General features: G+C 44.3%; 1 protein-coding gene, 1 long non-coding RNA gene and 1 pseudogene across 4 annotated transcripts in view; 2 read left to right on the top strand and 1 right to left on the bottom strand.

Moving 5' to 3' along the window:
* Positions 1-24,639, top strand: part of LOC142858765 (large ribosomal subunit protein eL33-like) — a 216,229-nt pseudogene that overhangs the window by 169,042 nt on the left and 22,548 nt on the right.
* The window catches only part of LOC142858766 (uncharacterized), a 138,905-nt gene that overhangs the window by 50,328 nt on the left and 63,938 nt on the right, over positions 1-24,639 (bottom strand). Inside the window, exons 3-5 of one of the 3 annotated variants that reach the window (XR_012912079.1) lie at positions 11,965-12,148; positions 2,117-2,211; positions 1,757-1,956 (exon numbers count right to left, since the gene is read on the bottom strand). This is a non-coding gene — a long non-coding RNA (uncharacterized LOC142858766). Of the gene's footprint in view, positions 1-1,732; positions 1,957-2,116; positions 2,212-11,964; positions 12,149-24,639 lie in introns of all 3 variants that reach the window. The other 2 variants (XR_012912078.1, XR_012912080.1) reach the window with 2 other exon arrangements.
* Dpt (dermatopontin) overlaps positions 1-24,639 on the top strand; it is a 28,412-nt gene that overhangs the window by 1,593 nt on the left and 2,180 nt on the right. Inside the window, exons 2-3 of the mRNA XM_075988468.1 lie at positions 10,073-10,198; positions 21,775-21,882. Coding sequence (XP_075844583.1) covers positions 10,073-10,198; positions 21,775-21,882 — 234 coding nt within the window. The remainder of the gene's footprint in view (positions 1-10,072; positions 10,199-21,774; positions 21,883-24,639) is intronic.

A 24,639-nucleotide genomic window follows, 5' to 3' on the forward strand; every position in this document is an offset into this window, starting at 1 on the left:
GAAGAAAATGGCTCAGGTTAGTGAAGCAGCTGGACAGAAGGGGGCGTCTGTAAAAAGTCTCATTTATTGAGAGCTTCAACCACTCATCATACCAAACTTAACACAATTATCTCATTTAATGCTTAAAACAAGCCTATAAATCATGCTGTGGGTATCCAAACTCTGGTCGAGAGATAAGGTGGTTTTCCTCAGCTAGAAAGACAAGCCTTGGATCCAGGAAGTCTCGGCTTTAAAGAAAATATCCTGAGCCTGCTGCCTCCACCTCAGGTGGATTCTTGTCAGCAGAGCCTGGGGCCCAGAAGCACAGGCAAGCTGGTTTGTCATCCTGGGAGAAGGTAGGATCTCCAAGACCCCAGCAGAGGCCCAGCCCTGGTGAGGAAGGTGTCAGTTTGTTTTCAGCTCCTGAGGAGAGGACCTGCCAGCAATTACAGGAGCAGGTGCAGACCAAGGCCACCTGGACAGGCTTTGTTAGGCCATCCCCACGTAGCCTCTCTGTCTCTGACAAACAGATTTAATGATCCAAAATTCCTTCAGACACAGAAATGCCTCAGAGACCAAGCTTGTCTTGAGGACAGATACCAGTGTCTCTTAGCAGCCCGGCTCATTGCTTGGCTTCAAGGGTGGAAATGACCTAGTTGCAAATGTCTGTCCAAGTCACCCACCCCAGGGGACCATCGTGTAAATGGATCCTCTTTCTAACCCGGTTGTTAGAGCACAGAAGAACAGTGCTTAGTGAATATTGCTCAACCCAAAACAGGAGAGGCCTGCTCTAAGGCAGGGCTGGGGTTTTGGTTCTGGCGCTAATGACAAAAAGCAGTGTGACTTTAGCCCCTCAGGTGTCTCTCTGCTGCCTCCTTCCGAGGATGAACCCGCAGACAGGTTCCACCAAGCAGCTGCTCACTGCTGAGTGTGCTTGGCTTGTCCTTGCATTCCCTTCATCTCTGTGTTCACCCAGCAAAGGAGAGAAGCTAAATGCTGTCTAGTTTGAAACGTGGCCATTTGCAGTTGCTTTACCATGACCTCCCAAACTATTTGAAGAGAGACAAAAACAAACAAACAAACAAAAGCACTGATTTTGTTTGTTTGTTTGGTTTTGTCTATGGGGGACCAGTGTGAAGTTGACAGTGTCTCTCCCCTCCCCTTCCTGTGCGTTTTTGATGTTTGGACTCTAAGCTCTCCGATTTTCTCCTTCCGCTCTCCGTTGTCTTCTTCTCCCCATCTCCACCAATCACAGGGCTAGAAAGTCAGGACCGTGCAAAACAGTTTCTCCACATGTTCCAGATGCCCCAGAACTGGTACCAATTACGCCCCAGGCACTTTCTCCTAGACGATCATGACTTTATGATCAGACTCCAGTCTCAGTGAAAAATTTGGAAGGAAAGAAATTGCTCACAGGCTGGGGAGCAATTACGTGTCGCCCCACCCCCACCCCCTGCTGGCTGCAGGCTGTTACTCTGTTCTGGGGAGGCGTTGTCAGTGAGTTTTCTGCAATTTGGCTGTCTTGTGTAAGTAAATTAGCTTTCAGGTTTATTTTAAGAGGGATAAACACAAACTCGACAAGACACAGGATCTGCTGAAGAGAACTTGCTCATGGGAAGCCATCTTTACAGGGCGCTGCTCTCAGAGCTGAGTGCGGCTACTTATGGTGTCTATGCTGAAAGCCGCTGCTTCGAATAAGGCATTCCAAAACAGGGTGTCTGTTTCTACCAGTGAAATTTCTAGGCGGCCTTACCTCGTCCTCCATGACTATGTTTACCTGGAGGTGGGGGTATCAGGGTGTTCTCAGGGGGTTCCTTTGACTTTGGATGGTGTATAGTATAGGATGGCGAAGTCACATGTGGAGCGAGGTGAAACTGGAAGCTGTAGTGAACTTGAGTTGTCCAAGGGTGAAAGGTCCTCTGAGCTAGGATTCTCCACACCCCGCAGCCGTATTGTCCCTTAGGTAGTCAACTCCTTCTGCAAGGGTGAGAGGAGAAGTAAAAGGCATGATGCTTCTAGGAGAAGAAGAAGGGAATCCAAAACTAATCTGCATCGAAAACAAACATCTAGAGCTTTAACATCCTGCGTAAGGGCAGTCCATAGCAATTTAGTGGCTATGGAATTTGACAAAACTTACTCTGGGCACTTGTTCCAGGTTTATGTGCAGTCTGTATGTGGAGGAAGAGTGTTGTATTATAGTGCTCCATTTCTGCTCCCCGTGCTTTGGAGAGTCTGTAGGGACATTTTTAAAGCAGCTGTTTTATTAGAGCCGAATTTTCAAATTAATTAATCAATGACAATCCACATAAGTGAAAGGAGAAGGAGAGACAACTATTCCACAGGGCTATGTCAGCATCGGTGTAAGTCAGAAACTTTGGTTTCCACAATCTGCAGTGTGCTATGCTGCGCAGAGCCGAGCAGTCATTCCAGCTCATGGTGCTCATGTGTTCAAATGCACAGCGCTCACTTCCATTAAACCAATGTCCTTCATCCTCTACACCCTCAGTATGTTCTGTTTCCTGAATGTACTTACGGCTAGATCTGTATTTCCTTATTATTTCTTTCCCTCATTAAATGTAAGTTTTGGAAACTTAGAAATTTTATCTTTTCCCTTCTGTGTTCCCAGTACCTAGAATAATGCTATCACATAGCAGGCCCCCAATTAATACACACTGAAAGATCAAATCATTCTAGTTGGTGCTTGAGGCAGCCTGAATCCCAGACAGTACCTCCACCACCCTCAATGAAGATTTTCTCTGGGGCAAACCATTTTGCTTATGTCTTTGATTTCTGGTATTTCCAAATTTAAAAGGCAGCGTCCAGCCTTCTGTTTTGGCTTTCTGTATCCACTAACATGCAGGGTGGTCTTTTAAGGTTCCCAAGAATCCCTAAAGCATGTATAGAGCATGGTTGACACGCACTCTTTTCACAAGATGACTCATTATTAGATTTATATTCTCCTATAATTTTGTTTCAGTAAACCAAAACATTTCATAGTAAACTCTTTGTTTCAAAGGCATAAGGACTAAGTGTTACATAATATCGTGGCTTGACTCTTAGGTCAATAAAATGACATTAATGGGAAAACTGATGAAATCATAGTAATTTCTAGAGTTTAGGGTTCGGTTAATATTATTTCTCAGTATTTAGAAACATGCTTGAGTTATGTGAGGTTACTCTAGAGAAGCTTGGTGAAGGACAGACTTGAATCTTATCTTTAAACCTAAGCTTATTTCAAAGTGAAAAGCTAAAAACTAAGAATTCAGGCTTGACTTGTTTGATGGGAAATTCAAAGTTAAACAGAATGTAACAGTATTCAAGAATCCCAAGACTAGAAGGGGTGTGAAGAGAATGTAGAACCATCTCCTTACACCACCGATTAGAAATGAAAGCTCAGAGTCAAGCAACTGAAAAGCCAATGACGTCATCACACTAAGCAAAAGTTGGATGACCCATGCCCTAATTTGCGTGGTGTTGGAGCTTACAGCCTTTACCATTTGGGCATTTGTTTGCCCATTTAGTGGTTGTTATTATAAACTTTGCTGGACTGTGAGAATATGAAGATTAGTAGCATAAATCCGTGTCCTTGAATTACTCACAGTCTAGTCTTGTTTGGTCTCCACAACAGTATTGGGAACACTCAGTGGAAACTGAGACTCACTGAGACAAATCACACACAGTTGGCAAGCTACAAAGCAGGGGTGGCAGGACACGTGGCTTTTGGAGTGTGTAATTCAGTTAGACTCTAGGAATAGTAAATGCGCAGCTTTAAGCATCTTGACTGTTCATCACAGTGTAATAGCTATTGAGGGGGCATTCGACTAACAGGTTAAGAAGTATTCTAATAACTGCCGATCATGAACCCCCACAGCTAATTCCATTTGCTGTTCTTGCACAGAAACTTTCAGGATATAAGGACATCTCATGAAATAATGTGGATCTCTTCAGAGGCCCTTTGTAGTCTCTTCTGACTGCTTTTCTATAATGGATCATTCCATCTGACAGGTTATTTCAACTTCATACCCAGTAGACAGTCTAGCAGGCCTTAAACATGGAGTCAGGAAGCAGAACTCATATCCAGGAACAGCAGGAAGAGCAGACTATATACAGCTGGGCATTATTTACAAAGACCACAGCCCCATCATTGATGATGAGGGGTATCGTATTTGCCTTCAAAAAGCATTGCTACACTGGGAGGCAGTTGGATGAAGACAATTTTAAATGAAATGTGTGATGGTTGCATTAATACATCACAAGGAAAGAAAACATCCATCTGAATTACAAGAGTGACACTGACTAGGGAACGGAGGCTGGAACTGCCTTACTCTCTGGGATCCTCTCTCTGAGGCTGTGCATGTCTCCTTGAGGGGGTTCAGCTCTAACCATTTCCCAAGGAGGCCCCAAGGATTATAGGTTAAGAAAATCCAGAAAGCCAAAGTTTTTAGTATTAAGCAGCTTTATCCTCCATCTAAGTTTTTTAATAATTTATTTTATTATTAATTTTTTTATGTGCATTGATTGGTGTTTCACAGGCATGTATGGAGTTACAGATAGTAATAAGTCGTCATGTAGGTGCTGGGAATTGAACCCAGGTCGTCTGGAAGAACAGTCAGTGCTCTTAATCACTGAGCCATCTCTCCAGCCTCCTAGGTTTTTGCGGCGGACTTCTCGACCAGCGAGAAAGAACAACCACCACACGAGGATTCTTCTCAGATCACGCTTTACTGGAGTGCCCTTGGTTGAGGGAGCAGGAAGCAAGGAGCAGGAAGGGAGGGACAGGAAGCGACGAGAGGGCAGGAAACGAGGGGCAGGAGACGGGGGGGGGGGGGGGGGGGGGGGTGGGTGGGGGGTGGGTGGGGGGGGGGGTGAGAGGCAGGAAACGAGAGAGGCCCAAGAGCACAAAAGCAGCTGCTTATATAGGGAATTGGCACACGGGTCACCCTGTGATTGGCTGCCACCATCAGCTGACACCAGACTGCATCGGGATAGGCCCAAGGACCCTTATCCACCGTGCATGCGGAAAGCGGGGACACGCAGCTCCCAAAGGCTTAGCCAAATATGGAGTTGTTTATTTCCAACAAGACAGGATGTTGGCACCATCTTGTAATGGCGATCCTGTCCGGCTCCCTACAGTTTTTTTTTTTTTTTTCGAGACAGGGTTTCTCTGTGGCTTTGGAGCCTGTCCTGGAACTCGCTCTGTAGACCAGGCTGGTCTCGAACTCACAGAGATCCGCCTGCCTCTGCCTCCCAAGTGCTGGGATTAAAGGCGTGCGCCACCACCGCCCGGCTCCCTACAGTTTTTATCCGTACCCATTACCTTATCATAACTTTACCATGTCATGACCTTGCCACCCCTGTCCAGTTTCCCATTTCTCTGCTCTTCCATCCTTGGACCAACTCTGCTTCTTGTTTGCACTGTCTCCGCCATCAGAGCATCTGCCCGTCAACACCGGTGCTCTAAGAAGGAGAGCAGACTGCGCACAGAGTAGACTCTTAATGAACACTTTTTGAAAGATTTAATGGACGCTCTAAAGTTCTGTGGACTGTGTTTTAAACAGCAAGTGGTAACCAAAGAACTATTCCAGGAAAAACAAAATTAAAATTTAAAACTTGGTTCTGTGTTATAATTATCCACTTTGAGGAATGGAAAGAGATTTGGGAAAGTGAGAAGACGGTATCACCGGGTCCCTACAATGCAGGGTGTCTACTGCTCTTAGTCCATCCAGACCATGGGGCTGAAGACGGTTAACATCCCATAAAATACATGTGTATTGATGAAGTGGGGCAAGACAGACATGACTGGACTATCCAATTTAAAAGTATTTTGAGCAGCACTGACTAACATATATCCTATATCTCCTCCTATATCCAAATTAATCCCATTTCCAATGCACTGGGCTTTCTACGCTTTTGAACAGGGCTAGCAGAGACCAAAGGAGAAACAAAAACTCCAGAGAGAACTTACAAAACAGCAAAGAAAAGATGTCCTCCCACCTCCCACCAACCACCTCCCACCTCCCACTTCTGACTTCTGCTGTTCTTCCTCTCGACCATCCCAGACTGGATAATAACAGAAAGTCCGGCTGAGGTACTGACAGAAGCAGAAGGACAATAGCTGCTGTGTTGGATTGTTTTGTATGTCCTCGGAAGGAGCATGCCTGAAAGTGTTGGTGTAAAACAAGCTCAAGCTATAGATCCTTTTCTACTTAGTTACTAGCTTGACCACACCCATTCAGGTGCACTTCACGGAGTCCTCACTGTGACGGAAATGACGTTCAATACAATAGAGCATGTTCAGGTTAAGTGGGAAAGAGACTCCCCACCTGGAGATTCCATAATTTCTGTTTTACCATTGCAGACATAAGGGAAAATATTCTGTCTTTCTACTCTAAGGTGATGGTCTTGAGATAAATCATTTCCAGAAAGGCCATTTTTCCTACAAACACGTCTGTAAATGTCACTGTTACATAAAGAGTAATAGCCTCATGGCTTCCCTTCCAGAAAACTTTCAGTCTCGGGCAGAGCACAACTGATATTGCTCTTGTTTTTGAAGCTGAAATTTCATGATCAAAGGGATGATGAAAAAGAATGAGAGGATGGTCTCTGAAGTAGGATAGCAGACCCTCGTGTGCCAGGGGAGCATTTCCTTGGAGTCTGCTGAGGACTTGGGGTCAACGTCACAACTCAGCAGGGAAGCTGAGCCTCAGAGCTGATGCTGTATTCTGCAGACCATTCAAAAGCAACAGGCCTGTGCAGAGAAGGGCACCAGAGTCTCGCCATGCCATTGTACCGCTGTTTCTTTCTCTTGCTTGAGGTGGAATATGTCGAACAATACAGAACCTTCCAGCTCCCTCTCTCAGCCTTGTCAGTTGCCTTCACCTCTTCTCACCTGCCTTGTCCCCGGGCCTGCATTTCTGCAGCTGTGCCCAGTGTTGACATAGCTTTGTTTTATAAGAAGCGATTGGAAAGGTGACCGAGAGTATAAGCAGTGTATGAGAGAATTACATAAAATCATACCCATTTTGCACCTTCATCCCCCAACAAGGCTGAAACAGAAGATAGAAACAGACAAATGAACCATTGCTCCAATTTCCATAGAAACTACTTAGAGGGAGTTTCAGAGCCTTTCAAAGACTCAAATGATAACCCCTCAGGAGTTAAGTCTGCCCCTGATATCAGGAGATAGCTGGTCAAACATTTACTGGACAAACCTCAGGCATTACGAGGGATACAAAATAAAAATTAAATGACCTTTTCCCAAAGGACTGTATAGAGTGGCCAAGGCATCCAATCTCAGTGAGCTCCATCCTAGGGGCACAACAACTCAGAGAATGTGTGTGATGCTTCGTGAACACTCTACAAGGGAGCAGCTCTCACAAAGTAGACTCCAATTCACTGTGTAGATTATACCAAAGCAGAACACTAAGTGATTTACAAAGCATTCAAACCCCAGCATCCTTGGAATTTCCTATGCACTGTCTTATTTGGTTTTCAGAGAAGTACAAGTATATGCTGATTATACCCATTTTACAGAGGGAAAATCTAGGTCATTAGATGGCTTGACAACTGATCTGCATGGCTCAGCTAACAGTGGAACACCAGTCCAGAAGCAGAGCCTATGGTTCTCTCTGACATGCCCATCTTCACATTGTGAGTACATACCCTGACCAAGGCCCAGCTCTGGAAGGAACAATTCCACACCATCAAACTCACAACAGGTCTGCACTCCCAAACTATGAAGACCATTTACTGAAGTTGGGGAGGAGCACCATTGTTTGGCTACCATTCTCCAAATGTTCTGGGGGCTTGAGGCATGTAGGCTGCAATTGCTCTTCACAGGGAAGCTTTATCTGAGGTGGCACGCTTCTCACAAGGTCATGGGCTGGCTGTCAGCAAAGAGACAAGGCAAATTTTTAAAACCTACCACTGTGGGAACACTTCCTTGTAGGGATCTGAGTACACAAAACACAGTGGTGGATAAAACCACACCTCAGATGGGGAGTAAAAGGTTCTGTTATGGAGGAAGGTAGTTGCTTAATGATGACAAAACAGGAAATCACATAGAGTGCCAGTGTGCTCTGTCTTCTCTCTTTGAAGACCTTAGGGTTGGACCATGACTCTTAGAGCTTATATTGGTTTCCTCATACCCATATACCTATACTGATAAGAAATTGAGATGGCTAGAGCCACCTAGAAGACACACAATGTTGCTTTTCTATCACACTATGACAACAGTAATCCATGGCACACGTAGAAGGCCATAGTGACTACAGTCTTGAGGTATAAAGGGCTAGATAATCAAAAGCCATCTGTCTCAATTTACATATTGGGTTTCATTATTGATCTCATAGAGCTGAGTTCTCTACCCTGAACTTCTTGCCATTCCTGAGAAACATGGTTGAGCAAACATCCCACTTACCTATCAATTTCTTTCTTATCACAGTGTACACTGGTTAAAATGGAGCAGCAATAAATTGTTGAATGGTTGGATGGATAAAAGTGTATGTTTGAATATGCATGTGCATAAATGTACACATAAATGATAAATGAACGAAAAGGACAGATGTATGAGTTAATTTCCAGAGATGAAAAAGAACATGTCACTTAGATGCCTCAGTATTACAGTTCACCAACGTCTCCTTCAGTAGTCAGCATAGGGAATTCATTACCCCCTTTTCATATCTTCTAGAAACTTAGTTTTGTTTGGAAAATAAGGTTAATCTACCAGCCTTTGTACTATGTACCATCAGCCACTGTCTCCTGTTTCACATGAGAAGGGATAGATTGATGGTCCAGGTGCCTAAAAAACTGAAGGACATGGAAGTAGCTGAATACCTGATTTGGAGGGGCTTTACTATGATTTGAGTATATTCACTAAAGTTCATATTTTGTAAGCTTGATCCTTGAATTCATGTGTAGATGACATTTGGACGTATGTCCTTTGAAAGGTAATAGGAAACAGGTAAGGACCCCATGATGGAATTAGTTGCTTCATAAGCAGGGAAAGAAAGACCCAAACTGGCACATTTCTCTGTCATGACCTGTGATGCCCTTCACCATGTTCCGATGCAGTAAGTAGGTCTTCACCACATGCCAGCACTAGGCTCTAGGACTTCCCCACCCTCGGAACTGTGCGCTAAACCAACCCCTACTCTTTTTCTGGTAATCAGTTAGAATAACAAAAAACAGCATGTGGAAATTTACCAAAAACTATAAAAGCTTTCCCTGCATAAGGCGAGGAAGCTCCGCAGCCAGGAGGAAAAGGTAACATCATCCCAGCAGAAAGTGTGTGATTAGGGGAAAGGATGGGAAGAGGTGCTGGAGATGGACCGAAAGGGAAGAAACCTTACTATTCTTCACTAAGAGAGATGCCTTAAAGATGAGAGGGGTTGGTACCAAGACCAGCCCTATAGGCAGAAGAAGGTAAAACTTCCCTCTAGCGAAGGACCAGAGTGGAGGGCTAACTGTAATGGAGGAATCAGGACTGATAGGGCAGGAAAAAGGCCCTTGGAGACAGTTTGAACTCGGTCCGTGGATTTTCTGTGGGGATTTTTTTATGTCTCCGGCATCTCTGTAGGTTCTAGAGGGGGAAGTTCAGAGACCCACATACAAGGCAGTAGAAAGATTTCTGGATATACAGAGAGAATGCTAACTATGACCCTAGACTTCCCATTAGGTTCCCCTGGAGAGTCACTGTATCTATCTATATTTTGTGTGTTGTGCTGGGAGACAGTGAAATGTTTATTTGGAGCTCAACAATTCATCTTCGTTCTGTGTCAGCTTTCTAGTTTAAATTCAAGTAAAACGGCTTATAGCATCCTGATTTGTAAAATTCATAAATATCTGTTCATCTAACTGTATATTTATGGAGAGTCATCAGGCGCCAAGTCTCCTAAACTTCCTTCCACTGAAAGTTGCTGAGTCATTTGAGCTTTAATGATGAGCATGTAGTTTCTACTCTACATATTTGTCCTTTGCATCAAACAGAACAACTTGTAAAGATGTGAATCAGGGAGAGAGTGTGTCACTGTGTCAGGAGGGTCTGAGGAAGGGGTCTGCATCTATCATTCCCCTGATGTTCTCTTCTCTTCAGGTACCAGACTTGTTCCAACAATGGACTGGTGGCCGGATTCCAGAGCCGATACTTTGAGTCCGTGCTGGATCGGGAATGGCAATTTTACTGCTGTCGTTACAGCAAGAGATGTCCATATTCCTGCTGGTGAGTCTGGGAGCTAAACCTCATCCCTCATAGCTCCTTGGGGTGGTGGGAGCCTATGATGATCTGGTCCTTCAAATAAGTCCAAGGTATCACAAACCAGCTTGATTAGAAGCAGCTAGAATGAATATATAAGAGAATGAATGGCTGAGGAACACTCTCGTACTGGAAAGGGTTATCCAACCCAACGTTCTCATACCCCTCTTTTACCATAAGAAAGAAAGAACACAAAGACAGAGACCCACATTGGAGCACTGGACAGAAATCTTAAGGTCCAAATCAGGAGCAGAAGGAGAGGGAGCACGAGCAAGGAACTCAGGACTGCGAGGGGTGCACCCACACACTGAGACAATGGGGATGTTCTATCGGGAACTCACCAAGGCCAGCTGGCCTGGGTCCGAAAAAGCATGGGATAAATCCGGACTAGCTGAACATAGTGGACAATGAGGACTACTGAGAACTCAAGAACAATGGCAATGGGTTTTTGATCCTACTGCACGTACTGGCTTTGGGGGAGCCTAGGCAGTTTGGATGCTCACCTTACTAGACCTGGATAGAGGTGGGCGGTCCTTGGACTTCCCACAGGTCAGGGAACCCTGATTGCTCTTCGAGCAGATGAGGGAGGGTGACTTGATCGGGGGAGGGGGAGGGAAATGGGAGGCGGTGGCGGGGAGGAGGCAGAAATCCTTAATAAATAAATAAATTTAAATAATAAAAAAAGAAAGAACAATGCAGGAAGGCAGTGACTGGTCAATCGCCCAGCTGCTGAAGGCTGCTGACTCCTGCCCATGCCTTTTCCTTCTGCCATGATAACTTCACCACACATTCAGGTCTATTTGGGACCCATATTCCTGCAGCACCTTCAGGAGTAACCAAGTCTCTCACGGAGCACATTCTGATAGAGAGTTGGAGACAAAAAGCAATAGCAGCAACAACAAGGGGATGCTGGTGTTTCCTGAGCCACCTGGCAGCCACAGTCTGTGATGTCCTATGTCCTTCTTTCTCCCTGAACTGAAGCCAGGTGCTTCCTGACCTTGCCTTCCAATTGTCTAGGAGAGTACACGTCCATGTGCTTACCCCACTAACTCACACCCGGTGTTAACAACAGAACTCAGCCCAAATTGTTTGGTCCGCAAACAATCCAGGCATTTAAACCTTCAACCTTTGATGCTCGGCTCATGCAAGTGATTTGTCTCTCTGTAGTCAGATGTTTGGGAGGACAGCCCAAGGATCTATTTGAGCTATGCAATTGCAATGCTACTCCACAGACGCCCCAGAGGTTCACGATGTCTCTAGAAGCCCACAATCCCCGCCCTTCCCCCCAAAAAAGGTTAGCAATTTTCCTCTTGCTGTAATGACAGTCAGTTCAGGACTCAAAGTCAGCCAGTGTCTGAAGCAGCATGATAGAGCAGAAACCTCCAGCTCCAGCAAAGTTCTTACTCCACCCCAGCAGGTGTGTGCCAAGGGCTGCTGACTCAGCAGGGGCAGATCCTGAGCTGAAGACGAAAAATCTGCATGCTGTACTGGGCCCAAGGAGGGTTGGTAAAGGAAAGGGAATCCTTAGCTGCAACCTCCATGCTACCGTTGACTGCAGGCTCTGCTGCACGCCCCACTGAAACGGCCCTATCTTTGGAGAGTCACATTTGCTTTTCTGGAAACCTCAGGGCACCGCTGAAAATGATGAAATGGTGGTGATGTTTGTTTACTGTTTCCATTAAAAAAAAACAATGAAAATGACAGTTTGCCATCTGGAAGGAAAGCATACTTACCAGTTTATGCAAAAGTGTATGAAGAACGTCCGGAGTCTTCAGACTCCCCAAGGACACCCATGGGCATGCTTCTCAGAACCCCTGAAATGCAGGTTAAAGTTCAAAGCCCCGAAAGATCGTGGAGGTTGTGGTGAGTCCTCACACTGTAATCACTTGTTAGCCAAGGGGCAATCCAGGTACCAGTCTGCAAAGAGAATTTGGGTTCTAAAGCAGCGAGGGAGACTAGGGATGAACCAATCCCCCCTTCCTGTCTGCCAAGAGAATGGCTCTTCCGACACTGCTGTGAACATCCTTTGTAGCAAGGTATTCCAAGCCAGTCAAAAGGAGAATAATGTATCTAAATAAGCAAGTGAAAATAGTCATCAGCCTAGTGATGTATTTACCACATTCACAAGATTGTTATTTTTTTCAGTTTCCAAAGAAATACATCATAGATGTGTCAGTGTTTGACTCAGAGGAGTGTTTGCAATGTGTAGTTAAGAGGGTCAGCATCCTCAGGCAGTTGAGGCTCAGATGTAGGTAGCCCTGACCCTTCACAGGTACATAACACACTGTTACAATCTATTTATACATGAACGTTTCTCTCCACCTAGACTTTGAGAGCCTGGTATAAGAAAAAACTTTGATCTTTGTATCCAGTGTCTGTCTAGCACAGTGCTTTGATCTTAGTCTCTCTCTCTCTCCCCCTCCCTCCCTTGTGTGTGTGTGTGTGTGTGTGTGTGTGTGTGTGTGTGTGTGTGTGTGTGTGTGCACGAGGGGGGGGGCAGAGAGAGAGAGAGAGAGAGAGAGAGAAGAGAGATTGAACCCTGGGCAGAAGTTTCTTGCTTTTTTGCCGTGCTGGGCTCCAGCATTCTAGTCAAGTGTTCCAGGTCTGTTCCACATTCCCAATCATAAGTGGTTTCTTAATATCTGTCAGCTGGGGGTGCAGTTAAGTGATTCTGGGGGACGTGCGGAGGAAGGTAATTTTTTTTCAGAAAATAGGTTGTTGTTGTTTTTAACTTAAGTAGATTTTTTTTTTATTCTCCATCCCCACCCTCTCACTTCTGCCTTATAAGCTCTGTGCTCATGGAGATCTTTGTGCTGATGCATGCGAATTCATTTAAAAAGAACTTTTATTTCTGTGTGTCTATATGTGTTTGCGTGTGGATGAACATGTGTTCAGATGCAGGTGCCCATGATTTCGGATGATCAATATCTACCTGGGATATAGCTCATAAGGAGACATCATCTTGTTTTCTTCGAGAGTCTCTCCCTGGGCCTTGGGTCTTACTGTGTTTAGTCTAGACTGGCTGACCAATGGGCCTCAGGTAGCCTCCTATCTTGGTTTCCCCAGTGCTGGGATCACTAGTGTGAGCCACTGTGCTCAGATTTTGACCTGGGTGCTGGGGATGAAATGCAGGTCTCCATGCTTATGCAGGAAGCCCTTTACTCAACCTCTCTCCCCAGATCCCACATCCTTCTAGTGACATCATGCACACCCCAGACTCTCCCATTTGATCAATTATGAAGACTTTAGCCGACCCCCTCCCCCCAGTTTTATAGGGAGATCATAGGAGCCTGTCATTGTTCACTGGCTGTGATCACACAAAGCTGGCCTGTTTTAAAGTACTGTTCCCTCCACTTTTCCAACAGTAGGAGGGGCCGTCTAAGGGACCTTTCAGGGGCAGACACTATCCAGAAACACCTGCCAAGGCCTAGCACGCCTTGAAGAAACCAGAACACATGAAAGGAGTTGGATCTGCAGAGGAGCAGGGGTTGCATTGAGTTGTTCTTCCCCAGGAAGAGGAAGAGTGATCTGGGGTAGCCACATTTCCACCACAGTGAGAAGCTTGAGGTCTCTGCCAGGATGAGTGAGAGAGCCCGCAGTGGCTGTAGCCAGACATGGCTGCTGCCTGGGGTCCTGGACAAACAGAACAAGAGGAAATGGGCTTAGGGCCCAAGGCTTTCAGCCATCGAGCAGATAAATGCCTGGGGCTCCCTGGCCTTAGAAAGCCTGACTGACCACAGAGGTTGAGAATGGACAAAGAGACGGCTGGGACAAAGGCGAAAGCCCTGCCTTCTCACGCCTTCTGTATTGTGTGTCAACACTTTGACACTGATGCTTGAAGCTTCTCCTGTTCACTTGGGTGCCAAGGCCTGATAAAGATCAACCCTTGTGTGCCGAGTTCAGCTATTGCTCTAATAATGCCCCAGACTGCAGTTGTCATCTGGGTTGCTTCCCCATAAATATTACATGCCCTGTCTCTCTTTAGACAACTCCCCCTCAGATGTAGCTCGTCACTTATGATACTAAGAATGTAATGACTATAAAAATATGCACAGGAACAGAGAGCCTTGATAGTTAACAATGGTCAAAATGAACTGACATAAACATTCAGGTTTCTTAAAATTTATCCCCAAGCCTCGGTCTTCAGTGATCTTGCACTCTGCTTTCCCAGCCCCCAACTTCTCATTTTCCCTCACCCACCCCAGGTCCAGAGGTATCACCATTGGTCAGAATCACAAGGTAAGGAGAGCAACATCACAAGTCTGTTCAGAAGCAGACTCCACAAATGAGGGCTTCAGTGTGATTGACTCTACCTCAGACAGCATAGCGTCAGAGCTGAGAGTTCAGCCGGTGGCCTATGGAAGTGGTGCATTTTCTGGGGAGACCTCGGAGAAGGGGCAGGATGAGCATGCGCCAAACACCGTAGAAGACAGCATATGACTCACTGTTCGAAGGGTGTCTAGACACTTCAGCGGGATCTTTAAATTGCCTGAGTCATGGTGCTATATTATACCTTTCTAAAATGAATGAAATCCCAAGGTCATAAGTTCTCACTTCTCCAGCATCTCAGCACACTGCCTGGCCCTTAATATAAAAGCTGTCGAAAGAATACCTACATCCTGCAAGTCCTCAGAGCAGTCGTCACAGTGAGACCGACACTGGCAGAGTGGCTTTTTAATAGTTGATAAAAAGAAGCCTTTCTTGTGGTCATTATTCTGCTTGATCCTCCTAATAGCCCCGCATAGTGAATTGACAACAGCGTTCTACCACCCCACAGCAAAATGCTGGCAATCTCTGCTTTGGAACCTTCTCTTACAACACTTTAATAGACATGGATTAAACGGCAGAATGAGATACATGAAAGGATAGACCATTTTTCCTACTTTGTCTTGTTTTTATTGTTATTTGTTTTCTTTTAAAGATTTATTTTAATTTAAGTGTGTGTGTGTGCGTGCATGCTTGTGCACACGAATATCCATTAGATTCCTTAGATCTGGAGTTATAGGAGGTTGTAAGTCACTCCATATGGGCTCTTGGAATTAAACTTTGGTCCTTTTCAGGAACAGTGGGAGTTCTTAAACACTGAGACATCTCTCCAGTCTCTGGGTCCGTGTTTGATGCAAACTCTATGACTCCCTGGCTGGTCTGGAACTTACTTTGTAAATCACGATTTCCTCAAATGTTCAGCAAACATTTCCTGCCTTAATGTTCTGGGAGTGCTGGGATTACGGGCGTGCTCCACTATAGCCAGCCTCTCCTCTATTCTGGAAAGCTCTCTGCAGCACCCGTGTGAAGCTTGTCAAGTGAATGTCTGGCTTCTCTGCAGTTCCAAACGTTTAGAGACTCAGAAATATTCTAGGCTAGAAAGAAAACAAATCATCACCAACTCCCAGATGCCTGTGGGATTATTTGTTTGCTGGGAACCAAGGTACTGTTCTGATTTCATCCTGAGAAGAGTCTCCTTGGATATTGCAGCATCACTGAAACCTGGCAAGAAAGCGCATTCCTGTTAGATGCAGACATGCCATTACTAATCGGTTCCCACTGGACTGGTTGAATATATAAATGCAGTGCATATTTATTTAGATGAGAGAATCCAAATTCGTAGCCCAGTGGTCTGCAAACAACAAACACATTTCACCAAAGGAGCCACAAGCCTCCAGAGACCTTCTGTGCTCATCCCCTGGCCTCTAGCAGCTCCAGCTGCTGCAGGTCACAACCCAGTCTGCCAACTGGGTGGAGACCATGCATCCTGGGAATGGAGGGTTTTGAATTGAGCAACTATTTTTCTCTCTAAATGTTTCTTCTTTGGATCTAAGGCTGCTTAGTAGGCTTGTTGGATGATCTATTTGGACACCGTCACCTGTTTAAGTGACCTTCACATCACCTTTCAGCCTGACTTGCCACGGCAGTCATACTGAGCCTTCTCCACCACTGCCCCCACCCCTCCTGGTGTCCAGGTCATAAAGCAGAGAACAACTTTGCTGAATTCTTGGACATCTCTAGCCCACAACAAGAGTCGGTCAAGGAGAGCATTTGTCTCCCCCCTTTCACTGTGAATGATCCAATCAAAGAGAACATTTAACTCACAGCCTGTTGTTCAGATATTAACTCCAGGCGAGGGTTGTTGGCAAGACCATTCTTGTGATGCAGTGTTCAGGAAGCACCTCTTAGGCCCTCCATCTGGGAGTCTGTCATCCCACCCTGCTTGAGTGGTCTCCTGTAGCACCTTTCCCAGAGGCCTGGTGAAGGGGAAGTTTCCACACTGAATCTCCTGAGCAAGCTAGGAGCTATAATTGCGGAGATGGAGCTACCCACGTCTTAAGAAAACTAGCCGGAAAGCTACGTTTTAAACAAGTGCACACCGAGTTTGAAGGTTCCTTTACTTCACTAACAACCAGCTCCTCATACTGAATGCACTCCATCTGGCAGACACAGTTCCTCTGAGCTTGAGCAAAATCCTTTGTCCCTTTCATCAGCCGTAGTGGCTGCACAGTTACTGACCCCTGTTTATGATGTTGATGTCTGTTTGCTGCCTGCATATCGGAGATGCATCCCTTGTGTTCAGACTTCAAAAACCAGAAATTCCAGGGATGTGGCTGATTGTCTAGGAGTCGGTTCACCCAAGTTGTGAGCTACTTAGGACGAAGCAAACCTCTCAATGACAGATAAGCCCACTTCCATCCACAGGATTCTAGAAGCCACTTTCCTTTCTTCATTCATTTAACCAGTCGGCTACTGAAGGTGTATGGATATGAAATGACTTCAATTCATAGAGTTAGGATAAGCTCCTAACAGCGAATGATTCTGTTGCTCTATCTATTGATATCTTCCCTGTGCTTGTGGAGAAACTGAGGTACAGAAGCTGTCATTTTCTTCAAAGGAGTGAGCTTGATTCAAAGAGGTCTCGCTAACCTCCAGATCCCTTGTTATTTGTATAGTGCACAGCTTCCTGCCTCTCAATGCAGGAAGAAAGTAAGAGCACAGATCAAACAGTAGGCAAAGCTACCATCGACAGCTAATGGTGGGGGGAAGGGCTTGGCTAGTGGAAGGGAGAAGTTGGAGGTGAAGCTGTCCTTGCTGATGTGCAGGTTAGGGTAGCCAGGAGATAATATGGCTGATGACAGTCAACAGTAATCAAAACGAATGTGACTGCTCACCAGCCCTTGAAGCACCAGCTGGAGGCTCACTTCCAAAACAGCAATTTGAAAAAAGTTCAGGGACTTTCCTCTTCTAATTTAAGTCCCAGCCATCCCGGGAACTATGCTTCCCCTGTGTGGTGATACATATCTGAACTGTTTGAAATATAAACCCCCAAATGCCACAGAGGATAGACATGAACACTGGATGTTTGTCACAGCCCAAGTCCCCAGATTTCAGTCTGTCTACACCAAGAAGGGCACGTATGTGACTCCGGAGGACACGGACTCTTCACGTTGTGTCTTTTTTATTTTTATTGTTTTGACACATAAGACCATTTGGGTTTTTATCATTCTGTCTTTGCAAGAATAGTTCAAACAAGTCCCGATGTAGCATGAATTAAGAACGTTAGGGCACTAACGAAGTCATCTACCGTGGAGTATCCTCCTTCCTTATTGTTGCCTGGGAAGGCTTGGTCATGAATAGACTGTGATGTTTAGGAATGTTCCCAGTGACTTCCTGTCAGAAACTAGTATCTTCTTTGATCTAAGTGTGAAAGGTAAGCCAGTCTTGACACATCAAGTCTATACTTGTTGAGTGTCTCCTCTATCCCCTTGAAAACTAGCTCATAAAAGATATGTATGGTGTCATGGACCAGTGATGCTTTAAAGAGATCTCTCTGCCAGTCACCCTGTGACGTGGTTAATTGAGTCCATTTGCACCTGTTGACAATTTCTGTGGTTCAACTATCACGGATGAGAAAGTCCTGTGTCAATCTTCCTTCAGTTCAAACTAATTTTTGGCTGCTCATAATTAAGGCATCATTTAATTTCTCTCGATCTTGTTCATCCCTATCTGACACGAGAAGTTGTACAAAGCTCAAGATACCATGTTCTCCAAGCTTTGGAACAAAAAGTGAGCAATAACTATTTACTGAAAGTGGTAGGGGAAATGAGCATACACACATGTGGATACACACATGCACACACACATGCATATACATACATGCACACATATGCATATACCTACACTTAGTGATTTTTTTTTAACTGAAAGAGAATATGGTCCCATATATTGCTCAAGAGTACTTTTAAAATAAGCTTATTTCTTTAATATATTGTCCTCCCCTTTATCCTACCAAGCCTCAGGTTTAATTGATTGTTTTATCTGGGCTAGAAATATGAGACAATACTCTCTGTGAGGGACTTTGCCAAAAAGCTGTCTGAAACTACACAGTAATTCATAAGAAAGCTGAAACCACACTGAATTCTCTCCCACCCTTAAGGAAGCCAAGACCATGTCCAGTAAAACATGATCATCCTGTTTCTTTGTCCTCTTTTAACTTTCTGAAAAGTGTGAACACTTTGTCTCAGTTCTAGCTCTGTAAGTTTAAAGAAGAACTATTACTAGGGTTTTTATTCATTAGGACATTGTGTGTGTATGTGTGATATCTTTAAGAAATAAATGAGCATATAGCTATTGAACTAAAAAAAATTGGAATGCTAGGCTGAATTGAAACAGAAATTCTTGCTATCGGCGGTGTTTGGAAGGCTCACTCTACCAATGATGGGGTCCTTTTCTACTTCCGCATTTTTGGTTCCCAGCCTCCTTTACCATTATCCTAATCCAAGGTTCTGGAAGAAAGTGTGAACTCAGACTTCTGATTTTATGATGAAAACAAAACAAAACACAACTGAAAATCAAAGCTAAGCCTAACTGGGACCAAGATGGAAACATACCAGGGACACACACCTCACCCTCCCCGGGAAGTTCCAGACATTTGGAGGACAGCCTACTCTGCTACCATAGAGAAGCTTCCTAGGAAAACCTGCCCACCTGAACAGAAGACCCCACCTGGTCTCTATAAAGTGAATAATGAATCCCCACCAGAAAAAAGCATTAGGGAACTGTTTGCCCCTCTGGAACCTAATACTCATTGGTGTTTATTTTAAATGCAAGCTTTTCTTTCCCACTTTATCCCAAATGTTTTTAACTATCCAAGTGACCTGGGAACAGAGCAAAAGGTCAATGGAAACAAGAGCCAACCAGTTTGAGTAATTGGGCAGAGCCCAATGCAATATTGCAGGAGCAGAAATAAAAATGCTTGGTAACTAAGTTTTATGTGTGTGTCTAAATGCTGCTGCCTTTTAAAGTTCTAGAATATGTTCTGTGAAATACAGAAAACACTCTCAAAATCCAGCTTTATTCTGCCTGTTCTCAACAGCCCCCTGGGCAAGCTGTCCTATACCTGTCCCCGAATCCTCAGACCACAAGCCAGTGGGCTCCAAATGAGGCCTTATTAGGTTCTTTGATGAAGCACCTAGCTAGATTGTTGTTGTTGTTGTTGTTAGACAAAAGAAGTGTTGTTTCAGGGTCTCTTTACAAGCACAAAAGAGATTTAAATTTTTCCCTTCATAAAATATCAAGTAAAAATATATGTAACCATTCCGGGTGAGGCTTGGTATCTAAGGAGGCCTAGCGATGATGTCTTCAAAGAAGACAAAGTATAGAAGAGAGTGAGCCGTGCAGGCCAGGGAATGACTAAGAAGAACCCAAAGAGAGAGGTTAGATTTCTAAGTCCTATTTCCCCTGGGCTGATCTTGGTCTTGCCGTACCTAAGCCCTCCTTGTAGACCTTCCTATCAACCCTTCTGATTTGTAAACAGGGATCTTGTGAAAATCCTTACAGTCTTGAGAGAGAGGCCATTAACCACAGAAAGGGAGAGCATCCTATCTTCAATACTCAATGGCCTGGCAAACCCAAATCAATTGGGATTACTGACACTCACAAATGAGCTGCTTCCTGAGCAGCCCTGAGGATACAGATGGAATTCAGGAGTGGGAGTGCATGTGTGTAATCTTGGCCCTTGAGAGGTAAAGGCAGAAGCATGAAAAGTTGAAAGCTATCCTAGCTACATAGTGAGCTCAAGGTCTGGTAGGCTACGTGAGACCTGTCTCAGAAAAGACATGCAGTCTTTGTTTTCGTTTTTGTTTTGATTTTTCTTTATGAGAACCAGAAGAGTCTAAATTTGTTCCAGGATTGATTCGATCTTTGAGAATAAAAGAGGAAGAATAAGAAAAGGGAGTGGAGGCGCCAATGCTGGTGGTGGTGGAGAATAGTATTTAATGATTGCCTACCTGCCTTATGTAATTATATTACACATACTTTCACTAGCTGCAGTGAAAATGTACAAGAGAACTTTCATTTTAATAGACCAGGAAACCAATTAAATTACTCTCCAAAAGCCATTTATTTATTCAGAAAATATTTGCCAAGAAGCAGAAATTATTTGAGCTGCCAGAGAAACAATGGCCTCAGATAGAGCTGTATCTTTGCAAAGCTCACATTTTAGCCAGCTATTTTAAACATGATTACTTTTATTAGTCATGATAAGAAATGTGTGTTGGCCAGGCAGTGGTGGCACATGCCTTTAATCCCAGCACTCGGGAGGCAGAGGTAGAGGTAGGTTCGAGGCCAGCCTGGTGTACAAGAGCTAGTTCCAGGACAGGCTTCAAAGCTACAGAGAAACCTTGTTTCCAGAAAAAAAAATAACAACAAAAGAAATGTGTGTTAAACTGTCACATAGTATCTGCACATAAGTGCATATATATATACACATGAATAAAGTTTTCACACATAGACTATTGCAGGCAATGCACCATGTGACCTGACACTTTCTGTTCTGTCGCGTTCTTTTTAAAGCTGATATATCAGTTATTTTTCTCATTGCTGTGGCAAAGGCAACGAAAGGAAGGAAAGACTTATTTTTTTTGCTCACAGTGCTGGGGTACAGTCCATCATGGCAGAGAAGTCATGGCAGCTGGAGGTAGAGGCAGCTCCAGATTGTATGCAGTCAGGAAGCAAAGAGGGATGAGTACTGATGAACTGCTTCCATTATTTTATTTAGTTCAAGAGCCCAGCCCTTGGGATGGCACCATCTACATTTAGGGTTGGTCTTCCTACTCAGTTAACCCAATCTAGAAAATTCCCTTACAGACAAGCCCAGAGATTTGTCTCCACAGTGACAAATAGACCCTTTTTGGTTGACAATCAATAGAAAGCATTAGAGAGCTAACCATAATCAGTTCAACTGATTTTATGATCTAATAATGAGTCAGGTACGATCCAATGTGAAACAGGCTGACTTGAACAGAATGGAAATACTTCAGTATGCCTTCAAAGACTGGGAGCCTTCTGCATGTGTTCCAGTTATAGTTGCTGCTACTGCATGTGCTGAGTGCACAGGACAATGGCTAGGGAAAGGCAGATGAGAAACGGAAGAAGACGCCTATCATTTGGGCTTGGCAGAAACCATCTAACTCCAGTTCTGATTGCCCAAGATCTTCCCCCTCTCCTTCACGTGAGCCCTCCATTTGCTCCAACCCTTTGTTCTCTCCACACAGGCTGACAACAGAATACCCAGGCCACTATGGGGAAGAAATAGACATGATTTCCTATAACTATGACTACTACATCCGAGGAGCAACAACTACTTTCTCTGCAGTGGAAAGGTGAGGAGGGTCACCCCTTTTCCAGCAGGCTTGGGGCTAGAGATGTGAGGATCCTGACTGTGGGTATTTTTACTCGCTGACCTCCATACTCTAGTTTCCTACTTAGTCAAGGATTAACTGTGGGTTTGGTTAGGTAGCAGGAGCCAGTGAGAAGTGAGAGTCCTCAGGATCTGCCTCACAAGGCAGAGTGACCTTTCCAAGGAGGACAGATACCAGCCTACTCCACAGCAGAGTCTGGAACTTGATAGACATCGGCGTTCCTTGATGGTCTGAGCAATCCCTATACTGGGCTTCAGAAAGTGTTTGGCACAGCAAGAACAGGTTAGAACAGTTGAAAGTGTTGGGCCCTTTCTAGTCCTGTGCCTCGCTGTGTGCTCCCTGTTTAGAATTGTAGGAAGGGAGAGAGAAAAGAAGAGGAGGGGGTTGGCAAGGAAGAACACACAAAATTCATTCTCTTGGTTTGCTCAGTCTGTTAGAGCAAAACACTGGAGACTGGACCATTTATAAAAACCAGAAATCTATTCCTCACGGTCCCAGAGACTGGGGAATATGAGATCAAAGAAGAAACAGATAGATGGTAAGGACTGCTATTTGCTTCAAAGATGGGACCTTTCGCTGGGTCCCCATACAAGACAGTTGCACTGAACCTATTTACGAAAGCACTAATAGCAGTCACAAGGGCAGCATCTTTTTGACATAACCAGCGCCCACAACCCTTACCTCTTAGTACTACTTAGTACTATGACTACATTGGACACTTGTTTACAGCACCCAGATGTTGTGGCAGACATTGATATGTGGACTATGTGATCTAACTAATCACATCCAGAAATGAAAAAAGGAGTAACTCATTCCATGATGAAGTGGGAATCTTTCATGAATGAAAAGAAGATCTGAGTAACTTGAGAAAAACAACACCAACCTACATTCCCAGCCCACTCCCACTTCTCCTGTTATTCTTTTGTGGTCCTCTCCCAAATACACCCAAACCATAAGAAAACAAAATTCAAAATTCCTGTAGACATGATGTTCATGTAGACCTTGTGGTTAGTTCTCTATTATCATGAAAAAGTATAGAGAAATTCAAACCTTAAGAGTTGATGTGACTACTTTTAGTCAGGTGATAATGATGTCACACAAAAATGAATTCCAGAAAGATCACCCACTCGGGTTTTGCAAACCTAGTAGAGCTGACAGCAAAATCTCATTAGCTAACAGACTATGAGCAATTTGAGTGCCATTTATCTTTTGTATCTATGCTTTCAAATGCAGTTACATCTCAATTAACTGCGGTTAACTTATTTAATGTGGATTGTAAGTTTTAAAAATACAAAATAGCTTTGGAAAAGCACATTGTATGTCACAGGCTCCACAAACAAATATTCTTGTTTCCCAACAGGAGAACACCTCAGTTCTCATATGCAACTTGTTTTTGTTAGAGATAGGATTTTAACTTATTTAGATACCCATTTCCTAACATCTACAGTTTCAAAAAGAAATGGGGCTTAGGATAAACTCACCCTACTGAGGAGAAACAATTGGGTGGTGTGCTGTACAGCAACTATATTTAAATACAGACCCAAGAACTCAAAGAGCTCGAAAATCTAATGTCATTGAACAGCAAAATGTCTGCCAAAGTTCAGAAGATAGTACCAGTGTCCAGTGCTCCTAAAGATTCCCCAGGTTAAAGAGGAAACTGGTTCTGAGTTTTCTGGTTAATAATATAGCAGGAAATGAAAACAGTAAAGAACGAATATCACCCAAAATTGGTGTGAAGTATTTTTCAGCAGTTGAAACAGCCAGTTCTTGCTGGCTTGGAAATGATTAGTCACATAAATTGTATAGACTCACTGAAGACTGAGATACGGAGTGTCTGGATTGTTTTAAAATGAATCCCTCCTCCTGCCAGATTTTAAAAAAAGGAAGGAAGGAAGGAAGGAAGGAAGGAAGGAAGGAAGGAAGGAAGGAAGGAAGGAAGGAAGAGCGAGCATGGAGCATGCCTTTGTAATTTTGCTGCAGTTGCTAACATTCAGTGGCTTGAAGATCCACAGTTTTCGTTTCTTCCTTTCTGTTCAGGATGGTATGCTCGCCCCCACCTCCACTGGACAAATACCTTCAGAGCAAGGGCTTCCCTTCCTTGTGCAGCTCATGGAAGTTTCCTCCTGGAATAATTTCTACCCTGGGCAGAGACGATTCTTTGTTTCAGGTGTCTGTCCTGCAAGTCTCTAGGTGTTAGGCCAACCCACTGTTACACCTTAAACTCTTTGAAGCCATTGACAAATATACCATGGTAGCCCCTGAGCCCTAGTTGAAAGGTACTGTCTGGAAGGGAAAACAGAACCTGGCTGGACCCTTTGATTCTTTTAGGACAAAGTCTAAATTTCTCCCAGTATCTGTTAACTGCCTCTTAAAAGAAAAACACAAACGCCAGGCCACAAGATCTTCCTTATCTTCTTCCTGCATAGATACGCACGTCTTAGCTGTGATAATTAAATTCGCTTAGAAAACACACACAGCACCAGCTTATTAATCATCTAAAGCACGCCATATCCCCTGTGGATGATTTTACGAGAACAAATATCAGTGCACAGCTCATTCCCCTAAGTCCTCAAAGCCGTGTGCTGGAGAACAACACTATCCCCAATAGCTTTGCACAGACAAAGCTGGTAAAAGCTGGAAAAACATTCAGAATTGGGAAGTCGGCCTTGGGCTATTCACTTACCACTCCCATCCCCCGCCCAGAATATCATGGTCATC

This window comes from Microtus pennsylvanicus, chromosome 10 (genome assembly GCF_037038515.1).
Source record: "Microtus pennsylvanicus isolate mMicPen1 chromosome 10, mMicPen1.hap1, whole genome shotgun sequence".
In the NCBI taxonomy this organism is placed as follows: Eukaryota; Metazoa; Chordata; class Mammalia; order Rodentia; family Cricetidae; genus Microtus; species Microtus pennsylvanicus.